This window comes from Fusarium solani, assembly GCF_023522795.1.
Source record: "Fusarium solani strain SB1 chromosome Unknown bctg00000003_1, whole genome shotgun sequence".
NCBI classification, from domain to species: Eukaryota; Fungi; Ascomycota; class Sordariomycetes; order Hypocreales; family Nectriaceae; genus Fusarium; species Fusarium solani.
This window is the reverse complement of record NW_027072154.1, coordinates 3,728,731-3,745,984: the sequence shown is the minus strand read 5'-3', so window position 1 is coordinate 3,745,984 and position 17,254 is coordinate 3,728,731. Positions and strand designations below refer to the sequence as shown.

The 17,254-nt window shown below is 52.7% G+C and overlaps 7 protein-coding genes across 7 annotated transcripts; 3 read left to right on the top strand and 4 right to left on the bottom strand.

Moving 5' to 3' along the window:
• Positions 1-444: 444 nt before the first annotated feature.
• MRS44_006755 (uncharacterized protein) lies at positions 445-3,237 on the bottom strand (the record flags this gene model as incomplete). Its single annotated transcript, XM_046274526.2, has 2 exons — positions 445-1,958; positions 2,007-3,237. The coding sequence occupies 2 exons, from the start codon at positions 3,235-3,237 to the stop codon at positions 445-447; spliced, it is 2,745 nt and encodes a 914-aa protein (XP_046139625.2).
• Positions 3,238-4,639: 1,402 nt separating this feature from the next.
• MRS44_006754 (uncharacterized protein) lies at positions 4,640-5,311 on the top strand (the record flags this gene model as incomplete). The annotated part of the gene is made up of 1 exon (XM_065621871.1): positions 4,640-5,311. The coding sequence occupies one exon, from the start codon at positions 4,640-4,642 to the stop codon at positions 5,309-5,311; it is 672 nt and encodes a 223-aa protein (XP_065477943.1).
• Positions 5,312-5,526: 215 nt separating this feature from the next.
• Positions 5,527-8,624, bottom strand: MRS44_006753 (uncharacterized protein; the record flags this gene model as incomplete). Its single annotated transcript, XM_046283771.2, has 6 exons — positions 5,527-6,214; positions 6,262-6,679; positions 6,728-6,988; positions 7,039-7,280; positions 7,516-7,623; positions 7,672-8,624. 6 exons carry the CDS (start codon positions 8,622-8,624, stop codon positions 5,527-5,529), a joined length of 2,670 nt encoding a protein of 889 aa, XP_046139627.2.
• A 996-nt stretch (positions 8,625-9,620) lies between these two features.
• Positions 9,621-11,178, top strand: MRS44_006752 (uncharacterized protein; the record flags this gene model as incomplete). The annotated part of the gene is made up of 6 exons (XM_046271969.2): positions 9,621-9,722; positions 9,782-9,877; positions 9,943-10,791; positions 10,844-10,908; positions 10,967-11,078; positions 11,140-11,178. 6 exons carry the CDS (start codon positions 9,621-9,623, stop codon positions 11,176-11,178), a joined length of 1,263 nt encoding a protein of 420 aa, XP_046139629.2.
• A 642-nt stretch (positions 11,179-11,820) lies between these two features.
• Positions 11,821-13,447, top strand: MRS44_006751 (uncharacterized protein; the record flags this gene model as incomplete). Its single annotated transcript, XM_065621870.1, has 4 exons — positions 11,821-11,973; positions 12,028-12,947; positions 13,000-13,197; positions 13,243-13,447. The coding sequence occupies 4 exons, from the start codon at positions 11,821-11,823 to the stop codon at positions 13,445-13,447; spliced, it is 1,476 nt and encodes a 491-aa protein (XP_065477942.1).
• A 480-nt stretch (positions 13,448-13,927) lies between these two features.
• Positions 13,928-15,359, bottom strand: MRS44_006750 (uncharacterized protein; the record flags this gene model as incomplete). The annotated part of the gene is made up of 2 exons (XM_046279270.2): positions 13,928-15,261; positions 15,317-15,359. 2 exons carry the CDS (start codon positions 15,357-15,359, stop codon positions 13,928-13,930), a joined length of 1,377 nt encoding a protein of 458 aa, XP_046139631.2.
• A 596-nt stretch (positions 15,360-15,955) lies between these two features.
• MRS44_006749 (uncharacterized protein) lies at positions 15,956-17,206 on the bottom strand (the record flags this gene model as incomplete). The annotated part of the gene is made up of 1 exon (XM_046274527.2): positions 15,956-17,206. The coding sequence occupies one exon, from the start codon at positions 17,204-17,206 to the stop codon at positions 15,956-15,958; it is 1,251 nt and encodes a 416-aa protein (XP_046139632.2).
• Between the last annotated feature and the right edge of the window lie 48 nt (positions 17,207-17,254).

Below are 17,254 nucleotides of genomic sequence, written 5' to 3'. Positions count from 1 at the left end.
CAATGTGAACGTCAAACAAGATTGGCAGACTGACGCAGAGTTTGAGCAGAAACAGGACAATTACGTGCGTATGTTGGCAATGTGAAGCATTTGTCCGCTGCGAACCCGAAATTTGTGAGCATCACGCAATTCACAGCGCGCCTTCATCCGTGGTGGAATGGAGGTTTCGCCAACCCTTACCCTTGAAATAATTGAATGGCCCCTATTGCAATATCCCGCCACCTCGACGGGAGGGGATTTCTGTGAATCATTGTGCCCGATAACTCCTTTCGGAGACGTCATTGATACCAACAAGCAATACTGAAATCCAGGTACCATCAGCGAGCCAGGCGTACACAGGCCAAAACCCATCACAAGAATCCCTGCCACCCTATACCATGCAGGGGTCATTTTTCGGATCTCGCACAGCCCTGCCTGATAAGCGAGCAACTCGGCAGTGGAGTCTCATATCGCTACGATAGCCTGCCGACCATACGTCTTAACTCCCTCCTGTGCTAAATCCTCGTCATCAACAGCATCCAAAAGCCAGCTCTCAGGAAACAGATTCTTGAACTTGTCAAGCGTGCGCTCAAGCGCCCTCAAAACATGATCCTCAATCTCCTTGTGCCAGTACCACGTCACCGATGCACCACCAGCCGCCACCACGATGGACAAGAAGCATGGCGCCAACACGGTCGGCTCTGGCCACCGCGTGATGATGAAATACAATGCAGTCCCTATTGCGCCGGCCCAGATGCCAAAGTAGACGATGAAGAGGTAAAGAAGGGACAGGCCAATCGCAGTAAAGATGAATGCAATGACTGTACAGAAGAGGATGAGAAAACGCGCGATGGCGCGGTTGCCCACCGAGTTGAGCCGACGCGACGCGGAGCGAGATGATGTGAAGCGGTTCAGCATCGTCACCCGAGCCGACATGGCGTAGACACGGATTGATGGGGACCGTAGCATAGTGCGTATTAGGTACGTCACGATAAAGACCAAGCTGAGCGACAGTCCCCAGGTCCATATCTTGGGTGGCGTGTCGGTAAGCTCGGCGACCTGCATGGAGAACACGGACGTGATGAATGATAGTGGGACGAAGAAGAAGGCGAGCTCGGTCAACTTGTTGATACCGGAGGTTTGGTCAATGACAAGCGTTGATTGAGCGAGGCCGGTCGACGCGACGAGGAGATTCAGTGTCTGCTCGGAGCGCGACTGGAGTGATCGCAGATCTGTCATGAGCTCGTCCAACTCCTCAGCCAACTCGGGAGAATTGGAGGTGAGACTGGTGGCCTTGTTGTGTGTTATCCATTCTCTCAGCTCTTGAAGGGTTGAACGAACCCAGCCCACGTTCTGCCTCGTCATGAGCCCAGCCGACTCGAGAAGATGCATGTGTAGGTCAGCACCCAGATCGGCGTCGATGTGGTCGAGCATTAATCGCAACTCGGCGAGCAGCTGCCAGAGATCATCCAATGTGAGTCGCGTGAGTACGGACGGAATGAGCGAATCGTCGCGACAGAGCTCGCTAGCTGGGACCTTGCTGATGTATCGGTAGACCAGGTCCAAGGTGGACAAAGAATACTTCCGCGCAAAGTCGCGATCACGGACACAAGGCTGCGGAGCCTTGTAGTCATCTCGCAGAGTCTGTTCGTACTCCTCGTCGTATTCCGTGTCACTGTTATACGACGAGTCGGTCTCGTATGTCTTTTCATCTCCATGGGCCAGCTTCTCCTGCAGTTTATCCTTCTTGTCTTTGAGCCGTTGCTTTCTGGCTTCCTTCTTGTCCGCTTTGATCTGTTTCTTGGATCGTGCCGGGGGCGGGGGGTCGAGATACGTCTCGTCGGGATGCGCAGTTCGCCAGAGCTCCTCTTCAGTATAAGACTCAAACTCCATAGCGCGCGGCATGAATGTGAGCGATGGTGTGACCTCTTTCGTCTTGTCGTGCGTCATGCTACGTGGTGGGTCAAAGACCAGGACAACTGGGCTCACGTCAGCTTACACTAGGCGATGCCGGTATATAAACTCACTCGTCTTCCTCCCTTGATCGTCCATACTTGACCAGTAACCCATCCCCTCAGGGGCCATGACCCTGAGATCCCTGTTGGTCCAGTAGGCCGGGTTTCGTGGAAGCACGGGGTGGAACGTGCTGTAGGGTCGGTACACATTGGTCGTCTTGGTCCTGGTCGATGTGCTCTCGAGCTTGAGATGTACCGAAGACTGGGGCAACCCACGCATCTCTGCTTCCTTCTTGAGTTTCCGTTTATGATCCTTGAGATTCTCCTCTGCGCGCTTCCTTCTCTTCTCCGTCAATAGTAGCCCATACTTGTCGAGAACAACGTCACGCTCCATAGTCCACCGTCCGTCACACACTCGTTTGTCGATCTCATCTTCATAGAAGCCCTTTCGGCCCAGGTAATGAAGAAGGCCCAGACGGCCCCAGCGGAGATGCGCCCAAGATCGAGACTTGGTCCTTCGAGGTACGTTCCATTCAGTGCGCTGACCAATCCCCGGAAGGGCACGATGGCGGAAACGTGTCTCTCGCTCAGCCCAGTTCATCCAGACGGCGTTCTTGAGCTTCAGACCGCTGTCGCTGGCACTATAGCCCGATGCGACAAGATGTTCGTACCAAAACTCGGGGTCAATGGAGTACAGCTGACCCAGGGCTCCCATGACGAAACGACTGAGGTCGCTCACCATGATGACCCGTACCTGGGAGCCGGCAGGACGCTCTTCGAGTGCAGTAGCAAGGCCCATCTTGGTGGCGATCGGTTCGCTCCGTTGAACAGTGTCATCGGAAAGATAATCGACAACCGAAACGGTAGCGGACTCGAGCCCTTCGAATCGCTCGCGGCGTGTGATGTTGAGCCATCGTGGATCCCATCGGGCGCGGTTGTCAAGCTCATTCATGTATAGCTCTGAAACAGTCTCGATCCAGAGCGCTTGATTGGAGAAGTCCTCATGCTCTTCTTGCTCTTCGAGAATGGCTTCGCGGATCCCAGCGACCTTGGTGTCCATGTCCCGCTTGCTCCTCCCATACGACATGGAGCGCGTAGCCCTCCTCAGTCGAACATGGCGATTGTGCTCGACGTCCTTGGCCAGGTCCGAGTCGAAGCGCGGCTCAGAATGATCCAGGTCAATCGAGTTGCGCGGCACGCTGTAGTGAGGGTTCCAGCGCTGCGACGAGGGCCAATCGAGCTCGTAGCTGGCTAGGCGCTCCTCGTCGGCGGCCGCGGAGCCGCGACGCCTGTTGCTGAACATGGCGCCGGCGTTTGAGGGACTTTGCTGGAGACTTGGATACCTCAATATGGCGCGATGAAGGATGAAGAGGGGAAGAGTTCAGTTCAGCCTTGCGATGGACCGAGCCGGGACCTGAAGCTGGGGGCCAAAAACGAAATTGCGCCTGGAGGCTCCAGCCCGGGCTTGGCCCCATTCTTCTGGGGCAACATCCCTGCAATATTGCATTCAGCTGCCTATATTAACAGCATCGCGCCCGTTGCGCTTCGTGGTGCAATCATGACGCGGTCTGGCCAAGAGCTGAAGCTCGTAGATGATGAAAAGAATGTGGATGGTTTGTGAGAGTTGAGAAGCCAAGGGAGAGCTCAGCACGGGAATGCATGGGTGAGAGCGGGAAACAGTGGAGATCCCGTGCCAACGCACACCGGACAAAAGCTTGGCCATGAGCATTCCCCAATGCATGAGAGATGATGGTTAATTTTCCTTGCCTATTTTTGGTTATGCTCCCTGATGTATCTCATGGATTGAAACATTTCCTCTACTGCTACAGCTTGGATGGATGTCCATAACCAAGATCATATCTTCCACCTGTCGCGACCATCCTCCCCAGAGGTTGACTGGTGAAAGGTCGCCTTCGGCACAACCAAGCCAGTCCCTGCCACCCTATTATGATCGCGGAGGTATTTGAGCAAAAGCCAACGATGACCAGACTGCATAGTCTAGTTCTTCCGATAGACCTATCCTTGTGCTGGGTAGTGAATAGTTGTCGGTGTGTCCGCCTCCGCCTACCACTGCACAACGGCTGTCTCAACTTACGGTATCCCTCGTCCCATCTTCACTCATTGACACCGCCCCTCGACCGATTAAGGCAGTTCTTTACCGAATTCTGGTGTCATCCAAACCATTAAGCTTTCCTGAATACAACCCCCAACCCTGCATCACCAAAGGAGTCAAACAATTCCCATCAATCGCCCAATACGCAGGTTCGTATTGACTAAAAATGACAATCCCCTAAAAACGTGGTCGACCTCGGAGTCCGCGGCGTCGCATCCATCCTCCGTTCTCGACCTTCTGCAACGGTCCAGGACCCCTAATCGGGACATCTGCCGGAAAGTCGGCAGATGTCTCCCGAGCTCAAACACCCGTTTGGGCCCGTATCGGACCCCGTCCCCAGGTCCGTGATTTCCTCATGGGGCGGTGAATTGGCGGTCCTGAAACAAAAGCTCGGGAGACCCTTGCACGGACGAGAATTCTCCACGGCCCGTGGACAAGAGCATTATTTTCTCCGGACGGCAGTCGACGTCTCCAGAGACGCGGATAGAATGGGAATAAATACAGTCGAGTGCCGTCTTGGTATCTTGGCTTGCTCATCTCATCTTCACCTCGTCTTCACTGCAACACCAAACCTCAAGCTCAAACCGTCATCATGCACTTCGCTACCCTCGCCACTCTGACTGCCGCCCTCATCGGCACCTCTGCTGCCGACACCTGGGGAGGTTCCGTGTCTCTCGGCCCTTCCAAGTCCACCATCGTCAAGGCCATCACCACCCTCATCCCCGGCGCCGCGCCCCCCACACAGAACGGCATGCTCTTCCTGTGGCCCGGCATGTCCAACGGCACCGGCGACCTCGTCCAGACCACTCTCGAGGCTTGGCCCGACAACTCCTGGTGCGGTGCCAAGAAGGGCGAGTGGTGTGTCCGCGCCTCCCTCTTTGGCTCCTTCGGCCAGCTCGACGGCCCTTCCAGCCCTGTCCGCGGCGACCAAAAGGTCAAGATCGTCTACACTCTCCTCAGTGACAAGGACACCTGGCGTCAGGAGGTGACCGACGCCGACACGGGCAAGCAGCTCAGCTTCTTCGAGCACAAGTCCGGCCCCTACATGCGCGGCTACGGCACCGGCACCGAGTGCAACAACAACTGCAGCCCTACCGTTTCTGAGCAGCGCTACCTCAACACCGAGATCACCCTCGCCGGCGCCGATCCCAACTTTGGCAAGACTATCTCTACTGCCCAGAAGGCTACCTACAAGGGCCTGACCAGCACCGAAGGCGGCAAGGTCTGGAAGATTAGCGAGATCCGCGTCCCTGCCATGGTTTAAGGTCCTGGGGTTTGCACGAGATGAGATGAACTTGACATTCTGTAGATGATTTGGGTGTACATAGGGGTCTTATGTGTATATATGTTGAATATCAAATACGTGTGGCAGATTTGCCTCTGATGAAATATCTTTCACTCTGAACACGGTTTCGCGAGAAGAATTGAATGTATAGGCAGGAGGCTAAACTGTTGCCAAGTGCTTGACGCATTGGTATTCTAGTTACTACTGTCTTTCCTAGACAGTATAACGTCAAAGGTTTGTTGGCCGGAGTTATCGAACAAACACCCAATCCAGAGAACTGACTTCAACACCTTTTGGGCCTCTGGCCATGAACGCAAGCCAAGGTCTTGAACAATGCCATACATCCACTCTGCAAACATATCGTTCTCTGGAGAAACAGTAATATTCCATACCATGAGAAGCCAAAACAAAACACCAAGAGGTGGTTTCGCAGAAGCTTCCCTTAACCTGGACAAAGTATCCTGAAACATATCATCCAAGAACTTTTGTCGTTGATTCATGCTCCGCCATCGAAAGAATATTGTCGCCGTAAATGCCATCATCCCGACACGCAGGGAATCTTCGATGGGCGACTCTGGAAACGACAGAGCCAGCAACCGGTACAGAATCGAGACCATGATCTCACTAAAAGTGTTTGGCTGTAGTTTCCGAGACGTTTGATGTGCGAGATTGCCGAGCATGGAGAATTCTTGTAGGTCTTTCCAGACGTTGGCTAATCTCTTATCCAAGGTCTTGATAAACGCCGTGGCCTCAGTTTCCGGAACGTTGACCTTCCTCAGGCCGCGTATGAGGCCCTGGCTCGCGATGTATGGGTCCCAAGAAATATTTGTATTGAAAAAGACTGGTTTACAGCCGAACCGAAGAACCAGGCCAAGATCAACTCTGATACATGTTAGCCGGACTCTCAACTGGATATGTGTGTTACATACCTGCATACTTTAGCGGGAAGCCTAGCATTGTCGAATCTGAGCATTTCAAGACCACCTCGAAGATCAACTATCCTTGCCATACCGGCCAAGTGGTTCTCTGCGGCGGAACGATCACCGATAAGTTCAGCAGTCAAGCCCAGAGTGACAACGACCATGATTGTAGCATCCGATATAGACGCAGGGTTGGCAGGGTCGTTGAGCCGCTCTTGAAGGAGTCGAAGTGTTTTGAGGAAATGGAAATGTGACAATGTGCCCTGGTCTCTGCCGAAATACTGGTCAAAGTAAGCCTCGATGGAGAATATTGCTGAGTGAAAGTAGACCAAATCGACCAAGAGGTTGGTCGTCCAAGAAGATTGCGTGGCGTCGACTTGAAGGCAAATTTCTGAGGGATATAATGCTCCCTTCATCCCGTAAAAAGCTTTAAGTTAGGTTAGTGACGAAAAAGCCAGCGATCACTTAGACATACATCTAACCAAGTCCTGTTTCATATAGGGCTGAAGAGGTTCTGGAAAATCAAGCAGCGAGAAATCTGACCCAACCCGGGCAGGGATAGATCCATGCTGGATTTCTACTTCCTTTTGTGCGTCTTTCTTTAGGATCCAAGATTTGAGCCCCTGATGATCCTTTCGTGAGGGCCTGCCTCGAGACACATGGCTTTTTACAAGCTTTTGATTTTTCCGGCTAGGCTTCTGTGATGGCTCCTCGACGACGAACTCAAGTTGGCGGTCTGTAACAGGTGTTAGTCGTCATGAAGCTGTTGCCTGAATGCCGGCGTACTTGGAGCGGTGTGTCGCCTTTGACCTGGCATGGTACAGTCGATCTTATATGATTCTCGAAAGCGATAGAGTTTCGAATTAGTAACTTGGGAAGCGGTAAAGGTCGTCCTAGTCGGCCCCGGTGGAGTTGTCAAGATGTATGAGGTGGTTGAAGAAACAGAGTCGCCACACGAGGTTGGTGCCCGGAATGCCGGATGCTTAAATCCGACCGCCGGGTAAGCCCGCGTAGGGCTGACTGGGCAACTGGAGCGAACATGTGCGTGGATTAGGATAGATACCTTGTAGAGCTTTCTCTATAGGTATGCTTCAGGGATGTATGAGGGTCCTCCAAGTTATTCAATCACAAATTGGTCCAATTAATTGTTCAATATCATGTTAGGATACAACTTGGCCACCCAGTTTCAACTCCATCTCCATAGGAACCACACAGCAGGGATTAGTACCATGAACGACATTCGCGACATTCCACTCCCCCTACATCTGAGCAATGATATCCTGCACTCCAGCGAAACTGAGCTCTTTGAGTGTTTCGTTCCACACCTGCTCCGACAGTACTTCACCATCGGTGTAGAACCAGCAGGCAAGCCTAGACTGTGTTAGCGATGCTCCTTACCTGCAGAGGGCCTTAACTCACGGAGAAATCTGGCAGTTCATGAGAAAGCAACCGTGGGACTTCTTTCCATGCCCAAACACAGCATCCACATACGTCGCCGCACCCCTGTTTAGTGGTCTACCTGCGATGGTGTTAAACACCTTGGCAGCCACCGCGACAGCTCCTGTGGCGTGCTGCGGTAGACCAGTGCCTTTGGTAAGACCAGGGTCGACCATGTTGACGATTACTTCGTTGGGATTGACCTTCTCTGTCAGTCTCACGATGAAGAGTTGGTTCAGCAGCTTTGACACGCCGTATCTCTCCTGGCCGCTCCAAGGGGTAATTGTGGTGTCGTCAAAAGAAGCCAGGAGGGGTCGCTGATCTTTGTTGGGAAAATTGCATAGATGAGCCGTGAGCGAGTTGACGATGGTAAGCCGAGGCGGGCCTTGTCCAGTTACTTTGGTCTTCAATACTGGGATAAGTAAAATTGTAAGAAGTGCTGTGCTGATATGGTTGACCTGGATAGCCTTCTCGTGTCCAGTTGCAGCCACCTTCTCAAAAACAAACGGGGCGAGACCGGCGTTCAGGATAATAGCATCAATCCGCGACAGGTTGGTTTGGCACTTTTTGGCAAAGGCTTGAATGGAATCGTACGATTCCATGTCCAGCTGCCAGACCTCGATCTTTGCAGAAGGCGCCACGGCTTGAAGCTTTTCAGCTGCCGCCCTGCCCTTGTCAAGGGACCGGACACCCATGACGAGATGAGACAGCCCGATAGAGAGGAGCTGCTTGGCAGACTCAAAGCCAAGGCCAGTGTTTGAACCAGTGATGACGGCGCAGCTACCCTGTGCTTGTGGGAACTTTTCCTTGGTGGGGAGGTCGATCGTGGTGCGGAACTGATTTTTGATGAAGATGGGAGGAAAGTTGGGAGGGAAAGGATCCATGTATCTTGAGGGGACTGACTGCGAGTCGTTGGTGTCTTTCTTGCAAGGCATTATGGAGGTGGAGGAGAGGTGAGCAGTGAGGGTATTCAAAGGATTTCTGGAATGCAGAGAAGAATGGGAGAAGAAATGTTGAGGCCGATGATAAATTCAAGCTAAGGATAGAGAGAATCTAGACATTTTTATACTTGAGACCGGATCTCTCTGGTGACACTTTTCTCTTCAAGCATGGACTTAAGGGAGATTGAGCCATGAGGGCATTGCCAAAAGAGGAAATTCAAAAAGTCTTGGCATTGTGGAAACTTCGTCATGGCCAATCAGGTTCATCCTCTGACTGGCTTGTCTAACTTTTGGCTTACACCATGGAAGATGGATCGTGGTAAGAGACTGCGGAGTTTAGATATGGGTTGGAAAGGAACACAGGTTCAGAGTTAATCAACTTATATTGTAAAGATCAATATCCCGAGGTTACCGATGTCAAAGGTATAGGGCAGGGTGTGCTCATCGTTTAGTTGTTGCCAAGCTTCTGACCTTGTCGTATGTTGGGCTGAGAGCTTTACTACTGCACAAATGTCTCATAGATTTATGAATAGAGAGTTACCGCATGGAATTCAATGCTTGTATTTATTAATAGAGAAAGAGACACGGCCAGGAGAAGTAGCAAAGGGCGCGGTGGTTAGTGTGTGCCTTTTCAGTTGTTGACATCCCGGGATGTGGAAACCTGTCTAGGCTCTAGCCATTACCTCTGCCATGTAATGGAACAAGGTTATTATTGATTCATAACCTTCTTATATCCTCATGACAAGTTTAGGTTACACGCCGGCAATTGTTGTGTATTTATAAGCTCCATGAAAAATGCCGAATCTGTGTGGGGTTGCCGAGCTATGCTCCTTCAGGTAACCCGAGGCCGAGGCACAGCTACCTTGCAACGGGACCGCCGGAGAGTCGTACATGTTTGTGGGACCAGACTTATAAGTTGCTTCGCGCTTGCCATTTGGATGATTATAGCACTTCACTTTTAACATTCCAATTAGCGTCAAGAAACGAACCATGTCCGCTGCCGCCCAGAGACTAGAGAAGCTGTCACAGCAGCTTGAGACCTCGGATCAACGAGCCAAGCATGCCCTGCTGGAAGCAAAGCCGAATGATGTGGTAAGTCACAGACCAGAGCTTCATAACTAATTATGGTAGGCTAACTTCGAACTACCTAGGTTATCACCGTCGCCGTGCGCACTGCTCTGACCAAAGCCCGCAAGGGCTACTTGAAGGATACGCCTCTGGAGGGCCTCCTTCAACCTCTTCTCAAGGTCTGTCAATCTTCAAGTTCTCATCGCAAATACTTTGACGGGACTGACTTTGTTGATTCTTATAGAACGTCCGGGAGAAGGCTGGCTTTGACCCGAGCCTTGTCGAAGAGATAGTCGTCGGCAATGTCCTCCACAAAGACGCTCCCTTCGTGACAAGGGCATCAGCCATCGCCGCAGGCTACCCAGCCACAACAGCGATTTCAACAGTTAGTCGTTGGTGCTCCTCTGGTCTCTTGGCCGTGGAATCAGTAGCGAACAAGATCGCCGCTGGTGGCATCGACATCGGTGTAGCCGTTGGAGCCGAGAGCATGAGTATAAACCCTGACAACGGATCACCTGATTACCCGGAGGAGTTTGAGAAGAACGAAACGATAAAGGATATCAAGATGCCAATGCCGTGGACCTCCGAGAACGTCGCTCGCGATTTTGGCGTCACGCGAGAGAAGCAGGATGAGTACGCAGCAGCTTCGTCGCAGAAGGCCGAGCGCGCTCAAAAGTCTGGCCTCTCATCACAGGAAATTGTACCCATCAAAACTACATGGAAAGACCCTAAGACGGGGGAATCATGCACCGTCGTCGTAGACAAGGATGACGGTACCCGCTATGGAACAACTAAGGAAGGACTCTCTAAGATTCGATCGGCATTCCCCCAGTGGCCTCCCGCTACCACGACAGGTGGGAATGCTTCTCAGATCACCGATGGTGCGGCTGCGGTCCTTTTGATGCGCCGTGATGTCGCAGAGCGGTTGGGAGTGCCTATTCTGGGCAAGTTTGTGAAATCGACCGTCGTTGGACTTGATCCTCGCATCATGGGTATCGGTCCTTCTCTTGCGATTCCCAAGCTGTTGGGAAAAGTTGGCATCTCCAAGGATGTCGTCGACGTCTTTGAGATCAACGAGGCGTTTGCATCTATGGTATGAAACCCTAAAACTCTTTGAGAATCCTTAAGAAACTAACTTGAATCAGCTCGTCTACTGTGTAGAACACTTGAAACTGGATCCCAGCCGCGTCAATCCTCGCGGTGGAGCAATGTACGAGTTCCGGCTCCTTGAATGAATAGTGCAAGTGTAGCTAACCATGTGTTGATAGTGCCATCGGCCACCCCCTCGGTTGTACAGGGGCGCGACAGATTGTCACAGCTCTGGCTGAGCTTAAACAAACGGGTGCCAGGATTGCTGTGACTTCCATGTGCATCGGTTCAGTAAGTCTTCTGTTGTTTCGACTTCATTTAGTAGTCCCTTAGTTACTGATGTTTGACATAGGGTATGGGAATGGCTAGTCTGATCGTCTCAGAGCAGTAAGTTCAGGCTATACACACGATGGTGAAACAAGATGCTATCAGACGGGCACCGGAACGTTTGCAGATTTTTAAGCCCAACTCTGCTTCCTTGATGCTTCTTTGTAGACTAGACTGCAATGATGGGAGGCATACACCTGCTGTCAATGAAAGAAAAGCTCCTCGATTTGATGTCTCCAGAAAGGGCTTGTGAGAATGCAAGGTTCAAATCCCTCAACATCGAACTCAACACTACCCTGCCCCACGCTTGAGAGACTACAGAGGATTAAGATGCAACATGCCATCCTCTCGTCAAGAAGGCCTCAGCGTGGGGCTGAGGTGGGACGATTGTTGATCTTCATGGTGTTTCCACCGCAGAACCAACAGCCACAATAACAATGAACATAAACAAAGGTGGGACGATCTTGGACATCGACTTCCTTCATCTGGCCCCACGCTCTTAGCTCCCGAGGGATCTGCCCCCTGCTTCCCCGGACTCCTAGCCCCTGTTACCCCAGATTTTCAAGTCGTCCCTGCGTTTCCCCGGGCTCGAGGAGCAAGCTGGCTCCGTTATAAAGGAGACTGTCTATCAGATGGAAGATAGAGATGTCCTTGATGCAGTCCATCCTCCTACATCACAAAATCAAATCCCAACGCTCTGCTCAACATGAGAGACTCTACTACCCACGAAGATGCTTCGGCGGTTGGAAAACCTTCGCTTGATGCCGTGGAGGACATCACCGAGCTTGAACCCGTCACGCTTGATAGCGAGACTAACAAGCGCATTGTCCGCAAGATCGACTGGAAGCTGATGCCTATTGTATGTGTGACTTGTTTCTACGACGCAAAGTCCATCTGACCGAGCCTTGAACAGCTCTGCATCACCTATGCACTCCAATACTATGACAAAGCCGTCATCTCCCAGGCCGCCATTTTCGGCTTGCGTTCCGATCTCGGGTTGGAGTCCGGCCTCCGCTACTCCTGGGTCATGCTCATCTTCTTTTTCGGCCACATGGTAGGCATGTACCCATGCTCGTTGCTCGCCCAGCGCTTCCGTCCCCGACGAGTTTGCAGTACGCTCAACATCATCTGGGCCATGATCGTGCTCACGACCCCAGCGTGCAAATCATACTCTGGAATCCTCGCCAACCGCTTCTTTCTCGGCTTGGTGGAGAGCGGAATCAGTCCTATCCTCATGTTGGTTGTTGGACTCTGGTATACACACGAGGAGCAACAGTTGCGTAGCTCGTGGTGGTACTCCTTCAGCGGCGGGAGTCTGCTGATCAGCCCTTTGGTCAACTTTGGTCTCGCTCACATCACGGGAGGCGGTTTGGCACCTTGGCAGTACATGTTTCTCGTCGCCGGTGCTGTGACCCTCGCGTGGGGAGTGTCGCTAATCTGGATCTTCCCAGACACGCCCCAAGAGGCCAAGGGGTGGACCCTAGAGGAGAAGAGACTGCTCCTAGAGCGGAGTCGACGCGATAATTCGGGCACAGAAAACACTCGCTTGAAAGGCTACCAAGTGCGAGAAGCCCTCTTGGACTATCAGCTCTGGTGTCTCGCCGCCATCGGGTTGCTTTCCAACACAGGAGCCGCTGCCCTAACAACCTTTGCGTCCATCATGTTTTCCGGCATGGGTTTCTCCCCACGTGTTTCTCTTTTGCTCAACATTCCTCTCGGTGCCATGGCCTTCCTGTCTGTCCTTGGAGCAGGCTACCTAGGGACGACGCGATTAGGAAGACTACGCACCTCGGCCCTTGCCTGTCTGCCCGTGATTCTGGGTTGTAGTCTGGTGTAAGTTGCCTTATTTACATAGATAGCTGTATTTCTCTGACCTCTTGAACAGGTGGAAGCTCCCGTCATCCAAGCCGGCGGGACGTATCTTCGGCCTTTACCTCATTTCTTTCTTCTCCGGCTGCTGGCTGCAGGCTATCTCACTGGGGACGTCCAACGTGGCGGGATACTCCAAGAAGGGAGCCTATGCAGCAGGCATTTGGATTGGGTACTGCTTTGGCAACATTATCGGGCCATTGCTTTTCGACGCGTGAGTTGACCTTTATTCTTCCCCTCTAGCTAGGTCTGACCAAAGAAGGAAATACGCGCCACGATATGATGAGAGCTTCACTGGCGTACTCATCTGCTTCGCCACCCTCTGTGTTATATCACTCGGACTGAGACTCCTCCTTGCGAGGCGGAACGCAGGCCGCGATGCCAAGTACGGCGCACCCGAGTTCCAACATGGTCTGGACGACATCACGGACAAGGAGAATAAGTCATTTCGATGGACACTATGAGATGGCTGGCAGCAGGAAGATATGGGGTATTATTCCAAGGTGATCAAGTTGGGGTGAGAACAGAGAAAGCTTAGCGGGAGGAGGACATGGGACTCCAATCAGACCATCGTTTGACAGGCCAGAACATGCACGTTTATGAACTCATTTATGTGTGTGCATATGTGAGTGTGCTATACACCCGATGGACCACGAGACCAACTACACATGGGGCATGCGCTACTATCATCAAGGGTTCTTTGCGGTCAACTGAACTACCCAGTGGTCCCATATATAAGCAATGGATCATGTGTTGAGGCCCCAAACTGATGGTGCAAAGATGATTGGGGCATGTCATTCCACCAACGCGTATCTAGAAGTTTTTGAGGGGCGTGAGAAATAACCCTCAGGGATTGCACGCCACGGTGAGAGGCCGTGAGAAATGGGCCATGTGTGAGTTGAATGGATGTAAATTTACGTCTCACGCTTCATCGCTCCTACTTGTCAAATTCTCGCAGTAATAGCCTCATCAACCCCCCCGCTCAGCGACGCATACAGCTCCTTGAACCGTTCTCGGATATCTCCAACGCACTCGTGCTCAAAGATCATCTTCTGAATCTCCGGGCTCGCCCACTTATCCGGCACCGGCGCCCCCTTGGTCTTGGCCGCTGCGAATTGTCGATCCCGCTCCTCCTTGGCCTTGCCCTCGCCTAGATGCAGTGTCCGGGCAGACAAAGCAGCAAGTTCTACCAGAGTAGATGTTCGAGGTTTTCTTGCAAGCTCGTACACCTTGAGGGTCTTTGCGAGCTCTTGACGATCTGCTCCTCCCCCTGGAACTAGGGACACGGCCTCGGCTAGGACGGCGGCATCCTCGATGGCCATGGCGGCTCCCTGGGATAGATGAGGGAGGGTTGGGTGGCAAGCATCTCCTAGTAATGCCACGCCACCGAGGGTCCATGTGTCCAGGGGCTTGTGGCTACGTAACCGCCACTCCACGACGTCTCCATCGGGAACGAGGTCGAGGAGCTTCTGAACCAAGGGGCAAAAGTCAGAGTAAACGTCTTTCATGGCCTTCTTGTCACCCTTGTTCGTCCAAGTCGCGTTAATGGAACCTGCAAAGTTGACGTCGGGTTGAGCTGTGGCGACGTTGTATATCGTGTGGTTGTGAATCGGGTAAGCAATGATGTGCCGCTTAGATCCTATCCAGCGGCGAACGGCGTCGCTGTCGATCAACTCCAGTAGCTCAGGATAAGGCTCCATCTTTTCCCGCTCGACAAGAATGCGGTAGGCTGCTGTACCAGTCTCCTCGACCTCGGCGGAAAGGTTTAGAGAGCTCAGTATCGACTCTCGGACTGGGGACTTGATGCCGTCGGCGCCAATCAGGACGTCGGTCTCAACGACACGCTCGACATCATCACCGCTCTTGATGACAAAAGTGACCTTATCGGGCCCAAAAGATGTGACGCTCTGCAGCGTCTGGCCAAAGTGAAAATGAACATTGGGTTGAGCCTTTGCGGCGTCAAAGATGTTGCCCGCCAGCGAAGCCCGATGGCCGGCGTAATGCGAGTACCCATATTTCTGATGGATATCTTCCATGGGAACGCGCGCCAACTCATTATTAGACGGGCCATCGTAGATGTAAACCTCTTTGACATAGGTGGCCTCCTTCTCGAGGGAAGAGTTCCCCCAGACACCTAGCTTATCGAGGACGCGGATCAGATTGGGGGCGATCTGGATGCCGGCGCCCACAAAGCCTAGGGCGGGTGCCTGTTCGTAGACGTGAACTTGCTTGAACCCTTTCTTGGCAAATGCGAGAGCGGCCGTGAGTCCTCCCATTCCTGAGACGGGCGGCTTAGCAGCTTGTCAAGTCGGTGTGTTGTATTCTGCACCTACCTGCGCCAATGATGGACACCTGAAGATCCCGATAGTCAGCCATGGCTTCTGTTTCCGTCTGGTCCGTCAATTGAGAGGTATCCGTATGGCAGGTTAGATCAGTTGTACTTGGTTTCTCTAGTGTCTCAACTCAATGCCGTTGACCCAAGTTCTATACTCTATTCAACACCATAAATCCTTGTGGGGCTACATGATCAATTGGACCTGGCCGAGGTTCCACATGGGGCTTGCCGAACGCAGGTTGATGCAATGTGGGAAGAAACATGTCCCCGCATCCCCGTGGGGAAACAAGGGTCTCCGGGTCCAAGTGTCGGTAGTTGATGGTTGGCTTTACAAGGGAAATCTTTGGCTGCTCTGCAGTATGGGTCTATTTTTGCCGAGTTGTCTAGGTGTTGCCGGTTCAGCGGCTGTGGAGTTGATGACCTCTCCTGGCAAGACAATTGAGCTCTCTCGACCAGATATTCGTTGAAATGAGCACTAGTTGATTCTAAATCCTGGAGGCCTCAACAGAAACAAACTGACTGGCCCAGTGAAGAGGATTGCGAACGTGTTGCCTTGTCTTCTTAGGGCGAAACAACACTACTTGACCTCAGTGTCTGAATGGCCGTGAACAACTCGTACCGTATCAACAAAACTTGACTACTGCTTCTTGGCGCACATGTCTAGAATCTCTCTGACCTGCGCTTCCTCCGTAATTGGCACGGCATTCGTCCGGATCCATATATCCTCCAGACTATTTCGCGCAAGTGTATCGAGGCTCTCCTGACCAATACCCACCTCTTCAAGCGACCGGGGCATCTCCAGGGCCGAAATCACAGCCGCCAAGATGTCACCAAGGTCGGGATCTTTTCCATCGAGTCCCCTCGACTCTAGCAGCTGCTTGACCTCCGCTTGTCCCAGAAGCAAATCTTTGACCATGGCCTGCCGGTCGACGTTTGCCTTGTACTTTAGGTTGAACTTGCACACGGCCGGTAGTAGAATGCAGCTTGTCTCGCCATGGCCGACTCCGAGAGGTCCAAGTTGATGTCCAATTGCGTGACTGGCTCCAAGAGGAACACCGCTCGACACAGCGCACATGGCTTCGATGACGCCCAGTTGACAGAGATGCCGTGCTTGTAGCGATTTCGGGTTTGCCTTGCTCTCCAACAACCCCGAGATCAATTTCGGAAGACCTCTCTTAGCCCAGGTGTCGCCCTTTTCGTTCGACAGAAGCGAGCAGAGCGTCTCTACGCAGTGGTCCACTGATCGAATGCCAGTGCTGAGCCATACCCAGGCGGGTGTGGTGAGGCAGAGCTCTGGATCCTGGATGACGAGCTCGGGGTCGACTTTTTCGCAGTGAAAGGTCCTCTTGGCGTGGCCTTGGGACTCTGTTCCGCCGGCGATGGCCTGATACTCGCCCCCGGAGAGCGAAGTCGGGATGTGGATGAGAGGGATGGTCGGTTTGACAATGTCCTTGCTCAGCCTTGGATTGCTCTCTGCCGTACCCCAGAGAATGTTCATATCTTCCTCTGTGGTAGTAGAGTTGGCCAAAGCTAGACGCACCAGTTTGGCAGCGTCTGTAAGACTGCCAGCGCCGAGGGTGACCAGGCAGTCAATGTCGCGATGGCGGGCATCTTCCACCACCTCCAGGACCTGCGCTATCGGCGTGTGGGGGCTAATGCCGATTCTCACTCCCGCAACTCGGTTGCCGAGTGCAGCGGTAAGACGGTCGAGTGCATCGGTTGCTTGCGACAGCGACTTGGAGCAGATGATGTAAACCCGGGAGCTGGAGAAGGTATCTCTACAGTGCCGCAAGCAGGCTTCCGGGAACCGCAGACCGTACGAGATCTTGGGCGTTTCTCGGTCGTCAAAGGCAGGACGAAACGTTTCGATACCGAATTCGAAAGACATGATGGAGTTTGTCTTGGAAAATCTCAATCGTGGTGTTTGGGGAATGAC